Source organism: Cydia amplana, chromosome 21, assembly GCF_948474715.1.
Source record: "Cydia amplana chromosome 21, ilCydAmpl1.1, whole genome shotgun sequence".
Lineage (NCBI taxonomy): Eukaryota > Metazoa > Arthropoda > Insecta > Lepidoptera > Tortricidae > Cydia > Cydia amplana.
In genome coordinates this window covers 12,034,096-12,050,912 of record NC_086089.1, presented here as the reverse complement: position 1 = coordinate 12,050,912, position 16,817 = coordinate 12,034,096, and the positions used below count along the sequence as shown (strand labels likewise).

The 16,817-nt window shown below is 38.5% G+C and overlaps 2 protein-coding genes across 2 annotated transcripts in view; both read left to right on the top strand.

The window, feature by feature from the left end:
• On the top strand, nucleotides 1–4,861 carry LOC134658237 (zinc finger protein 782-like). The gene is made up of 6 exons (XM_063513849.1): nucleotides 1–129; nucleotides 735–864; nucleotides 1,415–1,480; nucleotides 2,969–3,031; nucleotides 3,615–3,674; nucleotides 4,239–4,861. Exons 1-6 carry the CDS (start codon nucleotides 1–3, stop codon nucleotides 4,859–4,861), a joined length of 1,071 nt encoding a protein of 356 aa, XP_063369919.1.
• Nucleotides 4,862–11,855: 6,994 nt separating this feature from the next.
• LOC134657968 (snake venom 5'-nucleotidase) overlaps nucleotides 11,856–16,817 on the top strand; it is a 41,094-nt gene continuing 36,132 nt past the window's right edge. Inside the window, exons 1-3 of the mRNA XM_063513574.1 lie at nucleotides 11,856–12,052; nucleotides 15,438–15,555; nucleotides 16,182–16,289. Of these exons, the coding sequence (XP_063369644.1) occupies nucleotides 11,909–12,052; nucleotides 15,438–15,555; nucleotides 16,182–16,289 (370 nt within the window). The 5' untranslated portion in view covers nucleotides 11,856–11,908. The remainder of the gene's footprint in view (nucleotides 12,053–15,437; nucleotides 15,556–16,181; nucleotides 16,290–16,817) is intronic.

Here is a 16,817-nt window from a genome sequence, read left to right as displayed (position 1 = left end):
ATGGAGGTGATGTATGCGTGTCGCTGTTGCCTGCGGTGTCCTCCGGATTTGGACCTGACGACGCCGTACACACATCTCGGCAAAACGGAGACATACGCCGATATGCTCGAACAGTGCTTCGATATACATGTAAGTACAACAATCTGATTAATGTAGCTACACCTAAACAAACCAAATATTCGTGTAGAAATAGATATCATACACCAAAGAAAATGTGACCAGAAAATGTCCAGGCGGGAATCGAACCCGCGTCTTCAGCATTACGCGGCTAACGTCCTGACCACTAGATTACTCGGCCACGGCGGTACCCGTCCCAAATTCCCTGGTGTATGCTATCTTTGAAAGGTTAGGTGCCTTTAACCAACTCTAAGGGCGAGCAGTGTATGCACGTCCTATACGAATCCTTTACTGGATTACGGTATTTATTTATTTATTTAACATTTGAAATCAGGCAACAAGGCCCAGGATATGAGGTTGAGTAAGTATAGCGGCGATATTACATATACCTTACAGACTAACATATATATGCATATATAAACTTAAAAAAGTAAACACTATTTGGGCGACAAAACGTCTTGGCTCCGTTGAATCGTTTGGTCTTGTGTCGGATTCGGCAGTTAGAGGATAGATGAGCGGGTTAGCGGAGTTCGTTAGTTAGTCGGATAGCAGTATAGATGATTATGTTAGATCTGTATGGCCTTTTACACTAGTAAATATGTCAATTGAACTTGCAGCTGGTGGTGGGCGGCTCGGGCCCGTGCGGCATCTGCTCTATGTGCGTGGGCCGCCTGCGAGACGCGAGCGACTTCAAGCTGCAAGTGAAAAACAGCCAGTTGCTTCTGCAGGAGGCACTGCTAGTTAAAGGTAAGTTTTTAGTGAACAGTTTTGGCCTTAGAATCTGAGTGCAGAAAGAGTTGTGGAATATAAGTGAATCAATATGGCTACAATACATTCTATGACTTCTCTTTCCGATCACATTCTAATAAGCATACTTATTTCTATTTTTTACAAGCTTTTACTTAACTCGCATTGTATGTAACTATGTATGTTTGTAGGGGTCAAATCTCGTAAGTTAAACTTGACCCACTTACTTTCCGATGAAGCTGAGAATTTGCATACGTGTGTATGTTGGGTGACAATGCAATATTATGGTACCATGGAGCTGATCTGATGATGGAGACAGGAGGTGGCCATAGGAACTCTGTGATAAAACAATACAACCGAATTGTGTTTGGGGTTTTTAGAATTGTCTTGATGAGTATTAATTGCCTGTTGAGAGGAAAGTAGTCTGTGATAAAAGGTTGTACTAAAAAATTAATTTTTGCTAAAAACTTATCTAAATCTCACAATATAAATAGTATAATTAGCAAGAGAGTAAAATAATTATATGTATGGTGTTGCATGTGTTGTTCAGAGGAGCCTGCGGGCAGCGGTGAGCAGGCCGATGATGCGGATGAAGACTCTGTGTCCGATGGATTATGTAAGTGCTTGTTTCTTATGAAAAAAAATTGCTTTATACAAGTGTTTTTGTATAATTTGGTTGGATATCCAGTTGGTCAATGCACGTTCACCAGATGGTCACCATCTGATATATTGGAGTGGCTTAGGTGCTCAAAAATATCTGGACAAGTCTCTGTTGTGTGGATATATGGATAATATATCATCTCTGATTATCAATTTACTATAGTGACTTTTGTTTACATAGTTAGCAAGTTCCAGAGAACGACACTCTAGTTCCATAAAGGGTCCCTTATCAGTCTTATCACAACGGAATATGAGTGATTTGAGTGATGTGAATTACCCAAAAACATCTTTAAGAGGGAAAAATACTATGTAGGTAGTCGACGGAAGATTTTTTAGTAAGTACGTTATTAACACAATGAAAGACTAGGTTAGGTTTATAGGATTCAAACTTATATCGTGTCATACGCCACACGTTAAAAACATTGATGAAACGCCTGTCGTGCCATCCGCACCGAATCGGTTAAGAGATATTGAATTGAATATATGTGACTGACATGTCCCGGTATTCATGTAAATACTTTTTCATTTCTTATGCTCTGAAAGATGGTCATTGTTGTTCTAAAAGGTGTGCAGGAAATGATACGTTTCTGCACTAGAGCATTTTACGTTCCAAGTACGATTTTTTTACGAAATCCAATTGTAATTTGGGTTTAAATGGATTTGTGTACCAATAACAATTTCCATTTTGATATTTAACTTCCCATTCCATAAATAACGATACTTTTGCCTAAATTGTTAATTGAAAGTACCCTCAATAAATACTACTTAGTCATGTTTAAAAAAACACAATGGGTTTTACTTTCCTCGTATTAGAAGTGAAAAGTAGAGTGTTTAAGAGCCAACAGGAGTGGTCATTTCTCCATACAAACGTACTCGACTGTTTCCTCCGTGGGTTTTGAAGCTAGAGCAATGATTTTTTCAACACAGATTAATATTGTCAATATCTGTGTCGGACCGTTTTGCTTTTTTTGATATTTTTGTTTTTTAAGGCGCTAGAGCCCTTCAAAAATGGCCAAAATGGCCTAATTGACTATGCCGCAATGAGAGGCGTGCTATTCAAAACTGACATCAATTAGTCAAAAAAGCAAAACGGTCCGACACAGATAATGTCATAATCATTTAGATTTCCAAATTTGGTTACGATTGGTTAAGTTTTAGAGGAGGAAACAGTCGAGTACGAAACCTCGATTTTTGATATTTTTACGCAGGATTTTTCGCCTTGTCCTTATCGCACTAGTTTTAGGAGCCGCTTCCGTTAGCGAGACGGGTATATTTACCTAAAATATTTTAATCTTAGCTCCTGTTGGCTCTTAACTCGGGTGAAAGCCATCATTTCAGCCTCGGACCATTGGCGCTTTCACTGCGTTCGAGCGCCAAACTACCTCGGCGGGAGTGTGTTGAGTGCCTTTCATCCCTTGGCTAACAATCTACTATTTTGCTTCAGATGAAGTGCCCATAAAGTTGGAGTTGGATACGCTTGGTGAAGATGAGACGGGAAAAGTGTTGGGTAAGTTCTCGTTGTATAAGGAAATGTTTAGGAAGCAACATAGTTTAAGCTTAGAATAAATTTAAAACTGGAAAAATTACTGTCTTGGGTGAGACTTGAACTCACTCCAGCGATACTCCAGCGCTCTGCCATCTGAGCAACCAAGACCTCATCCATAGCCAGCAAATCTTTCCACTATATGGGTCAAGGGGACTCGTAGTTGCTCAGATGACAGAGCGCTGGAGTATCGAACCAGAGGCCATGAGTTCAAGTCACACCCAAGGGGCTGTCCATAAATTACGTCATCTATTTTTGACCCCCCCTAAAATCATCCAAAAATCATGGTTCGAATGATCCCGTTTCCTCCTACGTCTTGCTACCATCATCCGATGTCCAGACCTCCCCCCCCCCCCCTAATTTGAAATGACGTAATTCATGAATAGCCCCCAAGACATTAATTTTAAAATGTAAGGAATCGAATAGTACTTACCATTATTTTTTCCTTTTTGGATGTTTAAAAAAACTTAAACTTTGTGTATTTTTTTACTATTCCAAATTTTTGTTATAAAATTCAACATGTGTCTACAACCCTATATTGTTTCAGATGAAGACCCTCTAATAAAGTCGGAGGCGTGTAACGATGTGCAGAGTGACTCGGGGTCAGGTGAGTTCACAGTTCACACCACAAACATGCCCCGGACACGCCATACATCAAAAATGATTTGCGTTTATATGTGTGCGCGGCACGTCTGTACACGCGTCATTGTGTATGTGTGCGTAAGTCGCTCTACGGAGAGTATGCCAGAAGTCCGTCAGATTCATGTCGCGGCCAGTCGCGGGGCGAGGTAATGCGAATCGGGGCGGGGCGGTGCGTGGCCGTTCTGTATGATAATACTATTACTTATTCTGTGCCCCAAATGTTTACTAGTTTAGTGGTGCAGGTATGTATGGAGAACGCAGCAGTATGCACTTCTGTCTCAGGCGATGCCGCTTGGCAAGATTATTCTTGTTCGAGTATAATAATGTTAGTAAAGTATACTTATCTTATTACTGTATACTTATAACAAAATAATAATAGTTATAACTTATAGGCCGCCCGCGAGGACCTACAACTATAATAATAGTAGAAAAAAAACTTATATTAAGGTTTAGAAGTCATATTTCATCCTTTCTTTCTTGTAAAATACTACTTAACCAGAGGGGTCATCTCATTTTTTTGTGTGTCCAGTGATGGCGGGGCCGGGGCCCGAGTGTTCTCGCACCCTTGAAGGAAGCACGCCGATGCACAGTGGAGAAAAACCATACGCTTGCGAAGACTGTGGAAAACATTATAGAAATAAGTATACTTTAAGTAAACACATACAACACACTCATTTATCGTCCGGACAGGAACATCGAGGACATAATTGTAAGAAACTGTATAATTGTAGCCATTGCGATTACAATTCCATTCGAAAATCAAACTTACGTGCTCACGAGAGGACACACACCGGGGACAAACCATACACGTGCAGTTACTGTGATTTCAAATGCAGTCATAAATCGACCATACGAAAACATCAAATGACGCATACAAACGAACCAAAGAAATTTAAATGTAGCGATTGTAACTACGAGTGTAGCCAGAAAGGACACCTACTAAGGCATCAGATGATACACACCGGTGAAAAACCTTATTCATGTAGCTACTGTGATTTCAAATGCAGTGATAGGTCGAGTTTAAAAAAACACCAAATGATACATACTGGAGCGAAGCCATTTAAATGCGATTGTGGCTACGAGTGTAGGCAGAAATCGAACCTACACAGACATATGTTGAAACATTACAAACAGAATGAGAAGCCTTGTTAACCCTTAAATGCATGATTTTTTCTTTTTGCCCGAAATTAATATGTGTTACGTAATTGTTTGCTGATTATGGGAAAAATGGTAAAAAAATTATAACATCGATTTTGACTGCGAAATCAGTGTTAGAAGTTGCATAGGCTAAATCATATTAATGTAAATATATAATTTTCAGTAAGAGATATATGATAAATCCTACTAACATCAGAAAGGTACACTATTTGTGATACACCTATGATAAGAGTTTTTAAATATAAAATAATTACATACCCAAAAAAAACATCCAAAATCACATACTGATAATCATCAAATTCTGGATTTTTTCAAATTTTCTGACGTTTCGTCTTAAAACGAATGACACTTTCAAAAATTAAAATATTGCGTAAATTTATACAAAAAATCGGAAAACGGATTAGTTTTACTATTGAAATAATATATAAATAGACATATATAGGTTTTTCTAATAATGTATAAAATTAGATGTTTTTTTGTGTAGGCTGCATCCTACACTATGCATTTAAGGGTTATTGTAGTTACGTGATTGCAAATGCAATACAAACGCATCAATGGGGTTGGTTACTGTCAAATTAATAGCCCCCATTAATAAATTACGTCATTGCAAATGGGGGGGGGGGGGGGGGTATGGACATCGGATGATGACGTGATGACGTAGGAGGAAACGGGGTCATTCGAGGCATGATTTTTAGACGATTTGGGGGGGGGGGGGATATTCAAAAATAGATCACGTAATTTATGCACAGCCCCAAGGTGCCATCATAGCTTGCCCCTTTTTTATGAGATTTGGCTTAAAGCTGGCTGACATCCAGGGCATTAAAAGAACAAAAAAATTACACAATTCTAGGGATTGACAGGGCAAGCTACGATGGCGCCATCTGCTAAATACATCGACCAGCCAACCCCATTGATATATAAATATAGCTGTTCAACCAAATCTTGACAGTCAAAAAAGGCGCGAAATTCAAATTTTCTATGGGACGATATCCCTTCGCGCCTACATATTTCAAATTTGCCGCCTTTTTCTACTGTCAAGATCTGGTTGACCAAGTATAGGTACCGTATATAGTGATTGTGACTACGAGTAAGCAGAAGAAAACCCTACTCAGGCATCAGTCGATACACACCGGTGAAAAGCCTTATTCATGAACTACTGTAATTCTAATTACTCGGAAACCGAGCGATTTGTATTTTTTTTTACTCCAAGGTCTATGTTTTTATACGTACGTTTGTTTTTATTTATTTAAATAAAATTTTATTGCACGATAAAAAATACAAATGACGGGCTTAATGCCTTAACTGAAAGCATTCTCTACCAGTCAACGAGAAGAAACATGAAATACAAATCAGGTTATTCTAAACAATATTCTAATTATACACTTACACATATAAAAACAATAGCAATATATACATCCATTTATTTATATTCAAACATGCATACATACATATGTAAGTTCCACAATGTTTACAGATTTTTTTAATAAATATATATAAAGCCTAAGAATCGTATTTTTTTACTTACCGTAGTTTGTACAGCGAACTGCAATTGCATGGACACTGGAATTTTCCACTTTTGCAGATGGGTGTACTTACCATTATGGTCACGTTTGCCATTTAAGTAGTTTTATTGAAAAACCCTTTTTTACCTCATTTTTAGGGTTCCGTATCTTAAAAGGAAAAAAAACGGAGCCCTTTTAACCTTTTCCACGCCGTGTCAAACACAAAAGCTGTCTCTCAGACGCCACGTCACCGAAGTGTCAAACTTCAACTTCAACATTTATTCAGCAAATAGGCCACAAGGGCACTTTTACACGTCAACATTGAATTGACATACAAGCAAAATAACAATAATAATACATCAACAATTATGAAATACAACTACAACTACCAAATCAAACTAACGTAATACAATTACTTAGAGATGTATAAGGTCTCTTAATGTCGAATTACATAAAAAAACTATAATAATAATATTAAAATAAAAACAAAACAGATACATGGAAACAAAACTGAAATTGAACTTTATGCATATGCACCTAGGTCTATGTTGCTCTGTGGTCTATGACCGATTAATACGTCTTTGGCGTTGGACCTGCGGTGCTTATATAGGGTGGCGCATTTAGATCGGTCAGTATGGGAAAATCTGAAACTATAAGACATACGACGATCTCTTCTTAGGAACCATGTCATCGATTTTAGTAACAAGAAAAACTGCATTCATACATTTAATTTTTTTTTATGTAAAATGTATTGAAAAAAATGGTGGCCATTTCGAAAACATACTAAAATAAATTAAAGCATATGAAAACAATGCATTTTATTCATTTCAGACATCATGTTTCATAGTAACATTTACTGCTTAAGACCTACACAATCGATATCTAAATAGAAATAATCTTAGATTTTTTTTTTCAAAACGTCCGGGTTCGATTCCCGAGCTGAGTACACATTTTTTTTAAATGTATGAATGCAGTTTTTCTTGTTACTAAAATCGATGACATGGTTCCTAAGAAGAGATCGTCGTATGTCTTATAGTTTCAGATTTTCCCATACTGACCGATCTGAATGCGCCACCCTGTATATCGGTCATTGGCGTCCAAAAGGTTAAGGATCACTTTGTTGTCCGACCGTCTGTCTGTCTGTCAGTCAAGACCTTTTATCTCGAGAACGCGTGTAGGTACTTACTTAGTTGAAGTCCCCTACGAAGGTTCTGCACTCACTACCCCTAGGACTAGTTCCTTGAAGCTGTAAAAAAATCAAACTTCTAAGTTAGGTAACGTAAAAAAAGATACGGCCATTTATGCCGCAAAAAATATATTTCGATACTCAAGGGAATTAAAATATATAGGGTACTTCCCGTTGACCTAGAACTATGAAATTTATATTCATATTCATTTAATCCATTGTTCTCATGCTCATCAGTACAATAGGTCTTACATTTAAATAGTCTTCGTAGGTGCATGACACCCTGCTAGGGCGTACAATATAGGATATATATAACTAAACTTAATAACTAAATACAATTCACAATTACACTACTTAATTATAATAGTATAATAAATTATTTAAAGTAATTATCATGCAATTGTACTAGGTTTAACTAAAATTAAACACTATGCCCTTATGGGATTCGAACCCAGGACCATCGGCTTCACAGGCAGGGTCACAACCACAACCCACTAGGCCAGACGAGTCGTCAATGAGGCTGAATCTAGATTATTTGCTTTAGTGCAGGAATAGTGAGAGAAAATAAAATTTCTAGTACTTAGCTTGTATTTGTATATTTTCAATGAATACCTTGATATCATAGACCAGTGGTTTCCAAAGTTGACTGGGCTCCGACCGAATTAAAAAACCGGCCAAGTGCGAGTCGGACTCGCGCACGGAGGGTTCCGCACCATCAACAAAAAATAGAGCAAAACAAGCAAAAAAACGGTCACCCATCCAAGTACTGACCCCGCCCGACGTTGCTTAACTTCGGTCAAAAATCACGTTTGTTGTATGGGAGCCCCACTTAAATCTTTATTTTATTCTGTTTTTAGCATTTGTTGTTATAGCGGCAACAGAAATACATCATCTGTGAAAATTTCAACTGTCTAGCTATCACGGTTCGTGAGATACAGCCTGGTGACAGACGGACGGACGGACGGACGGGCGGACAGCGGAGTCTTAGTAATAGGGTCCCGTTTTTACCCTTTGGGTACGGAACCCTAAAAAGACGGAACCCACCTCTTGGCCGTCTTAAAAAGGGGGCATAAAATATTTAGGTAATGCTCAGATTCCCTAGTAGTTACAGGGCCCACTTAATATTCGCTCGCGACCCATAGTTTGGGAAATGCTGTCATAGACGAACATAGTCACTCTTTATACTTTCTGCGTGTTATACAATACTCGAGCCATAGTGGACACACTGGACACCGCCACAGCGGACACGCCATACATCAAAAATCATTTGCGTTTATATGTGTGCGCGGCACGTTTGTACACGCGTCATTGTGTATGTGTGGGTAAGTCGCTTTACTGAGAGCACGCCAGAAGTCCGCCAGATTCATGTCGCGGCCAGTCGCGGGGCGAGGTAATGCGAGTCGGGGCGGGGCGGTGCGTGGCCGTTCTGTATGATAATACTATTACTTATTTTGTGACACCGCGAACTTCGAAATTTGTGTATATATCTCCATCTCTGTCCCTTCTACATTGGAAGAGCGATAGAGATGTAGATCTCATTGTACAAGAGGGTCTGCATTTGTAGTAGCAATCGTTACATTTTGAGGCTTCGTCCCATGCTTTTTTCGGTGACGACGTAGATTGGATTTATGACGGCATTTGTAATCGCAGCCATTGCATGTATAAGATTTCTCACCAGTGTGTTTTTTTTGGTGTGCGAGCAAGTATTCTTTTCGACTGAATTTGTAATCACACAAGTACACGTATAAGGCTTTTCGCCTGTGTGTATTCTGAGGTGAATTTGTAAGTTTGCGTTATACTTGGATTTGTAATCACAGTAGCTGCATTGAAAACGCTTCTCGTTATTAGCATGTATCAATTTGTGTTTCTGTAAATCAGATCTAAACTCAAGTCTCTCACTTGTTCTTATTCTGATCCTCTCTGTAATTCAAGTCCATCACGGCAACCGGCCAACCGCGCGGTGCGCAAGGATATTCTAATGGTGATAATGATCCCAAAACATACAATTTAATGGTCAGGCTGTACCAAAGGGGGGCCGTTTCTGTGTAAGATTTAACAAAACAAGCGTACTTAACTAAAGAGAATAATATAAATCTCTACGTTTACTTAACTACTTGCTACTCTTGCTAGTACCAAGCTAGTACCAACGCTAGTACTGTCAGTAATGAAATGACAGTGACAGATATAGTTTGTCAAAGGAATGTCTCATTTCAAAGATTCTACTTACTAGCATCCAAAAGAAAAGGATGAGTATAGTTTTTTTTTCTTATTTACTGACAATTTAAATTTGACCAACTATACGGCATTGACGGTTAAATTTTAGTGTAAATGCGCCATCTATCGTATCACATCCGAACTTCTACACCATTTACATACACCGTGTAATAAGTTTGCGAGAAACGAAACGCGAACTTGGCAGATGTATTATTGACAGCTGACAGGTGCACTGTGACTGTGACACTTGACACTAGAACACTCCCGTATTCCGTTCATGGGTGTGCTTTTGCAAAATCTATTATTCCATCCAATTTTCGTAACAGTGATTAGTGAATTAAACCAAGAAAACCTCAAAATTGTGAATGAGAACGTCCTATAAACTGCTCAAGAAATCAATTACTTTAATCGTCAATACACCAGTTCACTCGGTAAGTGTTTTCCGAAATTATTTTGTAACAACTGTAAGATTATGTTTTGAGGAAAGGAATGCAGTTTACACGTAATAATTGAGAAGAGTAAACAAATTGGCTCAGTTGTGTTTATATTAAAGACGATTTTGTAGATAACTCTGTGGTTATGGACCGAAATAGATTCAAGTTTATACCTTGACCTAGCTACCGACATTGGTATTCCGACTGCGGTACTGCGCAGACCGACTTTATTCGAAATTCGAAATATACAACATTCTATACATGTTTTTTTTAAATCAAAGTTCAGTGAATAATTTTTGTGCCAGATACTATGATTATGTGAAAATTGTGAAATTATGTGTGTTGGATTAAAAATTAAGAAATCGTGTTGAGTGCAATTAAAATGTGACTTCTGAGTGAATTTCGTGAATTGGTAGCATATTAAGGCTGAATATTATAAAACATCTAATGTAAAGAGATATTGACACTTGTAGAATTGCCTGTATCAAGGTTATTCTAATTTTAACCAAGTGACCTGTCTTTGCAGTCAAAACATTTGAATGTTATGTCTCTTTAGTACCAGGAGTCAATGATTATTTAATTAATTACATAACTTTTGACCCCCCCAACTCAAAAATAATGTTATATTAAATATTATACATATGTGACTAGGGCACTAGAGCTCCCAAAGAGATGGATATACCATGTATGATCTTAATTACTTTAAAAAAAGTCTCATTTTACCATTCAAATGTATGGTGGTCAAAAATCATAGGTCCAAACCTCATCTAGACACAGTTGTGTTGTTTAGATGAGAGCAGAAAAAAAAATCTTCTTGAATAAAATGGGAAAATACAAAAGAAAATTGGCCATGTTCCTTATCAATACCATATATCAAGAAGAGGTTAAATGTGTCTGTTCGGAAAGAGAAGAGTCGTGGAATGTATTGGGCCCCATACATTCCACGACTCTTCTCTTTCCGGACAGACTATACTTAGGTTGATGAGACAGTATTTTTTTTAAATTTTTACTACCTGTACTTATTTTCACAATTTTTTATTTGATTAAAATCTTGATTCTAATTTTGACCCATTTCCTGATATTTGGTATACTTAGGCTTTCGAGCGTCGGCGTCTCGTCGGCGTCTACAACTCTATGGCCCTGCTCGACGCAACGTCGACGCACCGTCGACGCAACTGCGCAGCGACGTCATTTTCCATAGCGCTGACCGACGCCGACGCTCGAAAGACGCCAGATGTGGGGTGGCCCTTACAATGCGGTTGGCAACTGTCATAGGTTTGCGTAGATGGCGCCATAATAGCTTGCCCCTTTTTCTGTGAGATTTGTCTCAAAGGGCTGGCATCCAGGACAATTCTAGGGATTGACAGGGCAAGGTATGATGGCGCCATCTGTTAAATACTTCGCCCGGCCAACCCCATTGAACAAACTGATTTCTGACCATAGAACAAGTGTCATAAAAATTTTACTTAACAAAAAGCATAAAATTGTGTTGTATTCACCGCCTCACAACCTTAGAGTTCAATTCAGGTCCTAAAATTAAAATTATTTTTATTATGTAATTAAAATTATTAATTTAAAGTTATTTTAAAGTTTCCAAGTGTGAAACATATGAAAATGAAAGGAAAATCGTAATTTTTGGACGTATAAAATCGTGCAAACAGTCCAAAAGTACCAGGCTCGCATAACTCGCCGAGAGCTAACGTGAATGATGGCAGTGCGCGGTATGGCGTCGTTCGCGGCGCAGGCGGCGCTGCGCTCGCGCTGGTCCAGCCTCATCGAGTCCACCAGCGTCGACGTGCCCGGCGAGGTCACCGACGGGGTCCGCTCCGTCGTCGGATGGCTTAAACAGGCGTGTTCTTATTACTCAGTCACAGTCACTTTGTCAGTAGAAAACAGCGGCAACTTTAAAAAAAATTGGCGCGAAGAGTTGACTTCCTATAGGTAGAAAGTTTTTCTACTGACAAGTTGGGTGTGTTTCAGTACATATAATTATGCTTTTGACGTTTTGTTTTCAGTAGCACATTTAGGCTTTTCACGGCACAGAATTGTATTATTTGTATTGTAAGTACCTGGATGCGTTTGTTTCTTCGTTATTTGAACCTAGAACTTGAACTATCAAGTCATACTGAATTTGACATTGCCATAAATATCTTGCTGCGGCAAAGTGTTCAGTGACTTCTAAAGAAGACTGTATGGTTGGTCCGTAAATATGTTTAACATAAGTACTTGAAATTTATACCTCAAGCAGGAGTGCCTCACTCCGCGATTTCGTCGCGTCGCTACAAGTACATGCGGCCCACACCATTTTTGGCGACTAATCGCGTTTACGTGAAAAAATCCGTACGGTACCTACTATGGAGCTCGGTGTGGCACTCTGCGCGCACCGCATCTTCGTCCGAAGGGTCTCTATTGTTTCTCATAAAGTTTTAAGTCATAATGTATTGTTTGTCCGCATTTTCGTTTTGCCACTTTTCAGAATTACCATAAAACAAACCTAACCTAACCTATCTATAGCCTCTATAGGATAACCTTAGGAAATTCTTGAAAAGTTAACGGTTTCAGAATTATGATTAATGATAATCTGACAATCATTACATTATGACTTTCGATCATTATGTCAAACAAAGGCATCCGTCGTCCGAAAGCACGAATCGTCGTGCGATTCGCACCTTCGCACGGAGAGACGGAGCCAATCTATTATACCGTGCGATTTTTGCATACAAATCGAGATTCTACAGTACAAAGTTCAAAATCGCAGCTTCGGACGTCGTTCTGAAGTGTGAAGCAGTGTGTTATGCCCCAGTTGCACCTTATATCAGGCGGTCTAGCATGAGTTGCGTTCTCGCGCATGACTCCAGTCATTTTGCGCGACTTTAAGTATGCTGGAGTCGCGCGCTAGAACGCAACTCATGCTAGACCGTCTGATCTCATATAGCGCTGATTAATAGCTAAGACTTCTTCGCAGTCTGGATCTATATATATCAGAGTACGTGAGGTAAGGCGTGTGTGTGTTGTCGGGTTACGAATGTTAAGTGGAGTCCAGACGAGACAATTTTTCTCCAATCTGATGAAATTGTCCAATTTGTGATTAAATTTGTGTACGTGTGGACGCTAGATAAGATTGGCGCCAATTATTTTCCTGATCAAATCGGTCGATTTGCCCAGCTTGTCTGGACTCTACTTTACGACGGTTAAGTTCGGTGTCCCGACAGCACGCAGATGTATGATCCAGGGTTGCCAAAAGCGGGTGTGTAGTTCATTTTGTTTACCTTTGTAGTATCGTAATTATGCATTTGTTTGCAAACATTTAGATAGCCAAATTGAAAACCTTTATGAATGATTATTTCAGAATTATTTATTTTTATGGAATATTGCGACGTAAAAAATTAATCCTTTATTTTTTAAGTTGCAAGATTTCGGTCGCGTAGAAAATTCTTTAACTTAAGCTTTCATCGTCGCCTTAAGGGTTGAATTTAAAAATAATATTTCTCAGCGAAACTCAACAACGTTTGAATTTTGCTGCGTGTTGTACTTTAGTATTTATAACGCGATGTTTTTATATCTTCTCCTCTATGTAGGTATTTATATATTTTTTTGTTGTTATATTTTTTTAAGCCGGCCTAAGGTCTAGGCCGTGTACCAACTGTACCATGCTGTGTATAAAGCCCTTGCTACACGGTCGCCGACAAGCCTTCTAACCGTCTGACCTTGGCCTGACCTTGGTCAAATTTTGTTGGAAACAACTGTCTACACGGTCCGTCCAGACCAAGGCCACGCGGTCTGAGGGGCTTGTCGGCGACCGTGTAGCAAGGGCTTAAAAACCGTAACAATTAATTTTAAATATTAAATTACGCATTTAAACGATTTAATTGCAGAACGCTGTTTTATCACTACATTTCGTTTTTTTCCCTACGTATTTACCAATCAAACCAGTTGCCAACCCTAGCTCCCGAATGGGTGTAAATTGCTGTCTGAGGACGCCAATAACTCGACCTTGACAACCCTGGCTATTTCGCACTTGTCGAACGTCCCCAAACTACGTTTTAGGCCCTATGTCTGGGCAGTAAGGTTCAATGTTGTGTAGATATTTATGACCTTGAATGCACTGGGGGGGCCATATTTCGCACGTTGCTATGTATTTTTAGTTGTAGAAATGTTCTGTTTTTAATGTCTATAAATATGTTTTTGCAACGTTTAGCCGTAGTTTACGAGGGCATTATGAATGTGTAAATACTGAACAACTTTTATTATTTTATATATTTTTGGTTTCTATGGGATAGCTACATTTTTTTCGGTAGTTTACATACAGGATGTTTACAGAGTACCAATGGCTAAACTGTATTTTAGGTAAATGTGTGATCTAAATTGTTATGGCTCACGTTTATAATATATTGTCACGCTACGAAAAATAGGACAATCTGTTAAAAAAAGTCTCCTGGGAAACTTTTGAATTCTATTTTCATTTTTGTGAAAATACAGTTGCCATCAGATATATCGGAGCTCTAGCAGATATAGCACTCTAACGCCCAGACAATAGAGGCGTGTTCAGATATTTGTGAGTGCCTTAGCCGCTCCGATATATCTGATGGTGACTGTACAAGCTGTCCCGTCACGTAATTAAGAGGTTTTAGTAGTTAATATTATACTTGTTCTTTTTATTAAGTACTTTATTTATAAAAATGTCGATTGTAATTTGTTTTTAGTTTTGTTTGTAGTTTATTATTCTTCTGGCACGTCTTTCGCTTCTGATGTATTCGCATGTCTCTGAAAAACTTCATAAGGAATAACAACCGACTTCAAATAATCTTACTGTGTTTATACAAAAAAAAAATTCTTTCTTAAAAAATACAACGTCAATCAATTTTGTATACGCCCATTATTCGGAACGCTTTCGATGGGTTACTTAACTTACCTAAAGTGACCCAGGAGACATCAACAACAAAGAAATTAATTTTAATTATTCGGCAACAAGGCTTGGAACAAACTCCCTGAAGATGTGGTTTCAGCACAAAATGTGAACCAATTTAAAAATAAACTAGACAAGCACACATATACATCTACTTGTCAATGACAACTGTCAATGATTACTGGATACAGGCAATATCAGTTGTCACAACTGTCTGCCTGCTTATAGAATAATAATAATAAGAGTCCCATATGTTAGCTCAATTTAGTTGAAGCCGGTTGTAACCTAAGTTTTCTAAGACCTGCTAATTTACATTATGTTTTGACAGGCGTCGTTAGAAGTACGCCAGGTGGGGCGGCGCGCGGTGAGCCAACTCTCTGGCCGAGGCATGGACGATGTGCTTATCATCCACTACAACGATGTCTACAACATTGAACAGACCACCAGTAAGTATGTTGACAGGCGTTAGAAGTACGCCAGTACCCGTACTATGAGTCACTGACAGAGTCCACACTGACATATACGCCAATGTATTTTAAATTAGTTTTAATAATAGGCTCAATTATATATGTATTATGACTATAGGTATTATTGTAAAATTGTAAATGAATATTTGTAAATTGTAAATAGGCATGATTTATTTAGATAATAATGTAACATTCAGATACAATTGTATTATTGTTTATGAATAAATGAAATGAAATGAAATGAAATGTCTACGTAATTTAGTTTTTATACATCTCGCTCGCACTAATATGTCAGAAAGTAAATCATGTTCATGCTAGCGTTTATGTCAGTCCCAAACTGTGGTAGTAGTAGTGGTAGCAACACAGGTCATCATGTTTCACCGTAATAGCAATTTTCTTGTTTTCCATACCTCGTCATGTCGACGAAGTGATCGTGTCGTCACAATCAAATACAGTTTAGTAAGGGGGGCGCCGTTATGGCGGCTTTGATGAACTTCCCCGGCCTATCTGCAAATATCTAGACCTGTGTAACCTGTGTTAGCATGTTATTTATAATAAGGGACCGATTTACCGACCTCTGACTGAGCCTATTGTATGTTTTTCAGAAACGGAGCCGGTGGGCGGAGCCCTACGCTTCAGCACGGCGGTCAAAGCCATGCAGCACTTGAATCCATTGGTGCTGTTCAGCGGAGACGTATTCTCGCCTAGCATGCGTAAGTGACTGGATTGTCCAACTTTTGGTTACCTCCAAAGTTCTAATCATTTATATGTTCAGTCGAAAATTTCTGTTTTGAGTAGGTAATATCAAAGAGAATAGAATGTATAGAGGGTTATTGCCATAGTCAATTGTGTAGTCACAGTAAATTTACTGCCATCTTTCAACACAGGATTAAAAGTAAAAATGAAAATGAATTATCATTAAATGTATTTATGTATTTATATATGGATAAATTATTTTTTATTTTTAGAACGCCATTTGACCCATGTTTTTTCACTGATATGTGTTAAAATTGTTAAATATCAAACGGCTACGCCATCTAACCGAGAATAGGCCAAAGGTATGGCGCCATCTATTCGAGCATACATTTTTCTTGGTTTTCCGAGGCACGCTTTAGCAAGCTAGCTTTAGGTTCCATAGTCAGTTAGGAATGCTTTCTCGGTAAGAAAAGCTTTTAGGTTTTTCTTAAAAAATATTGTCCTCGCACTTACATGTTATTTATATTCGGCGGTATCTTGTTGTA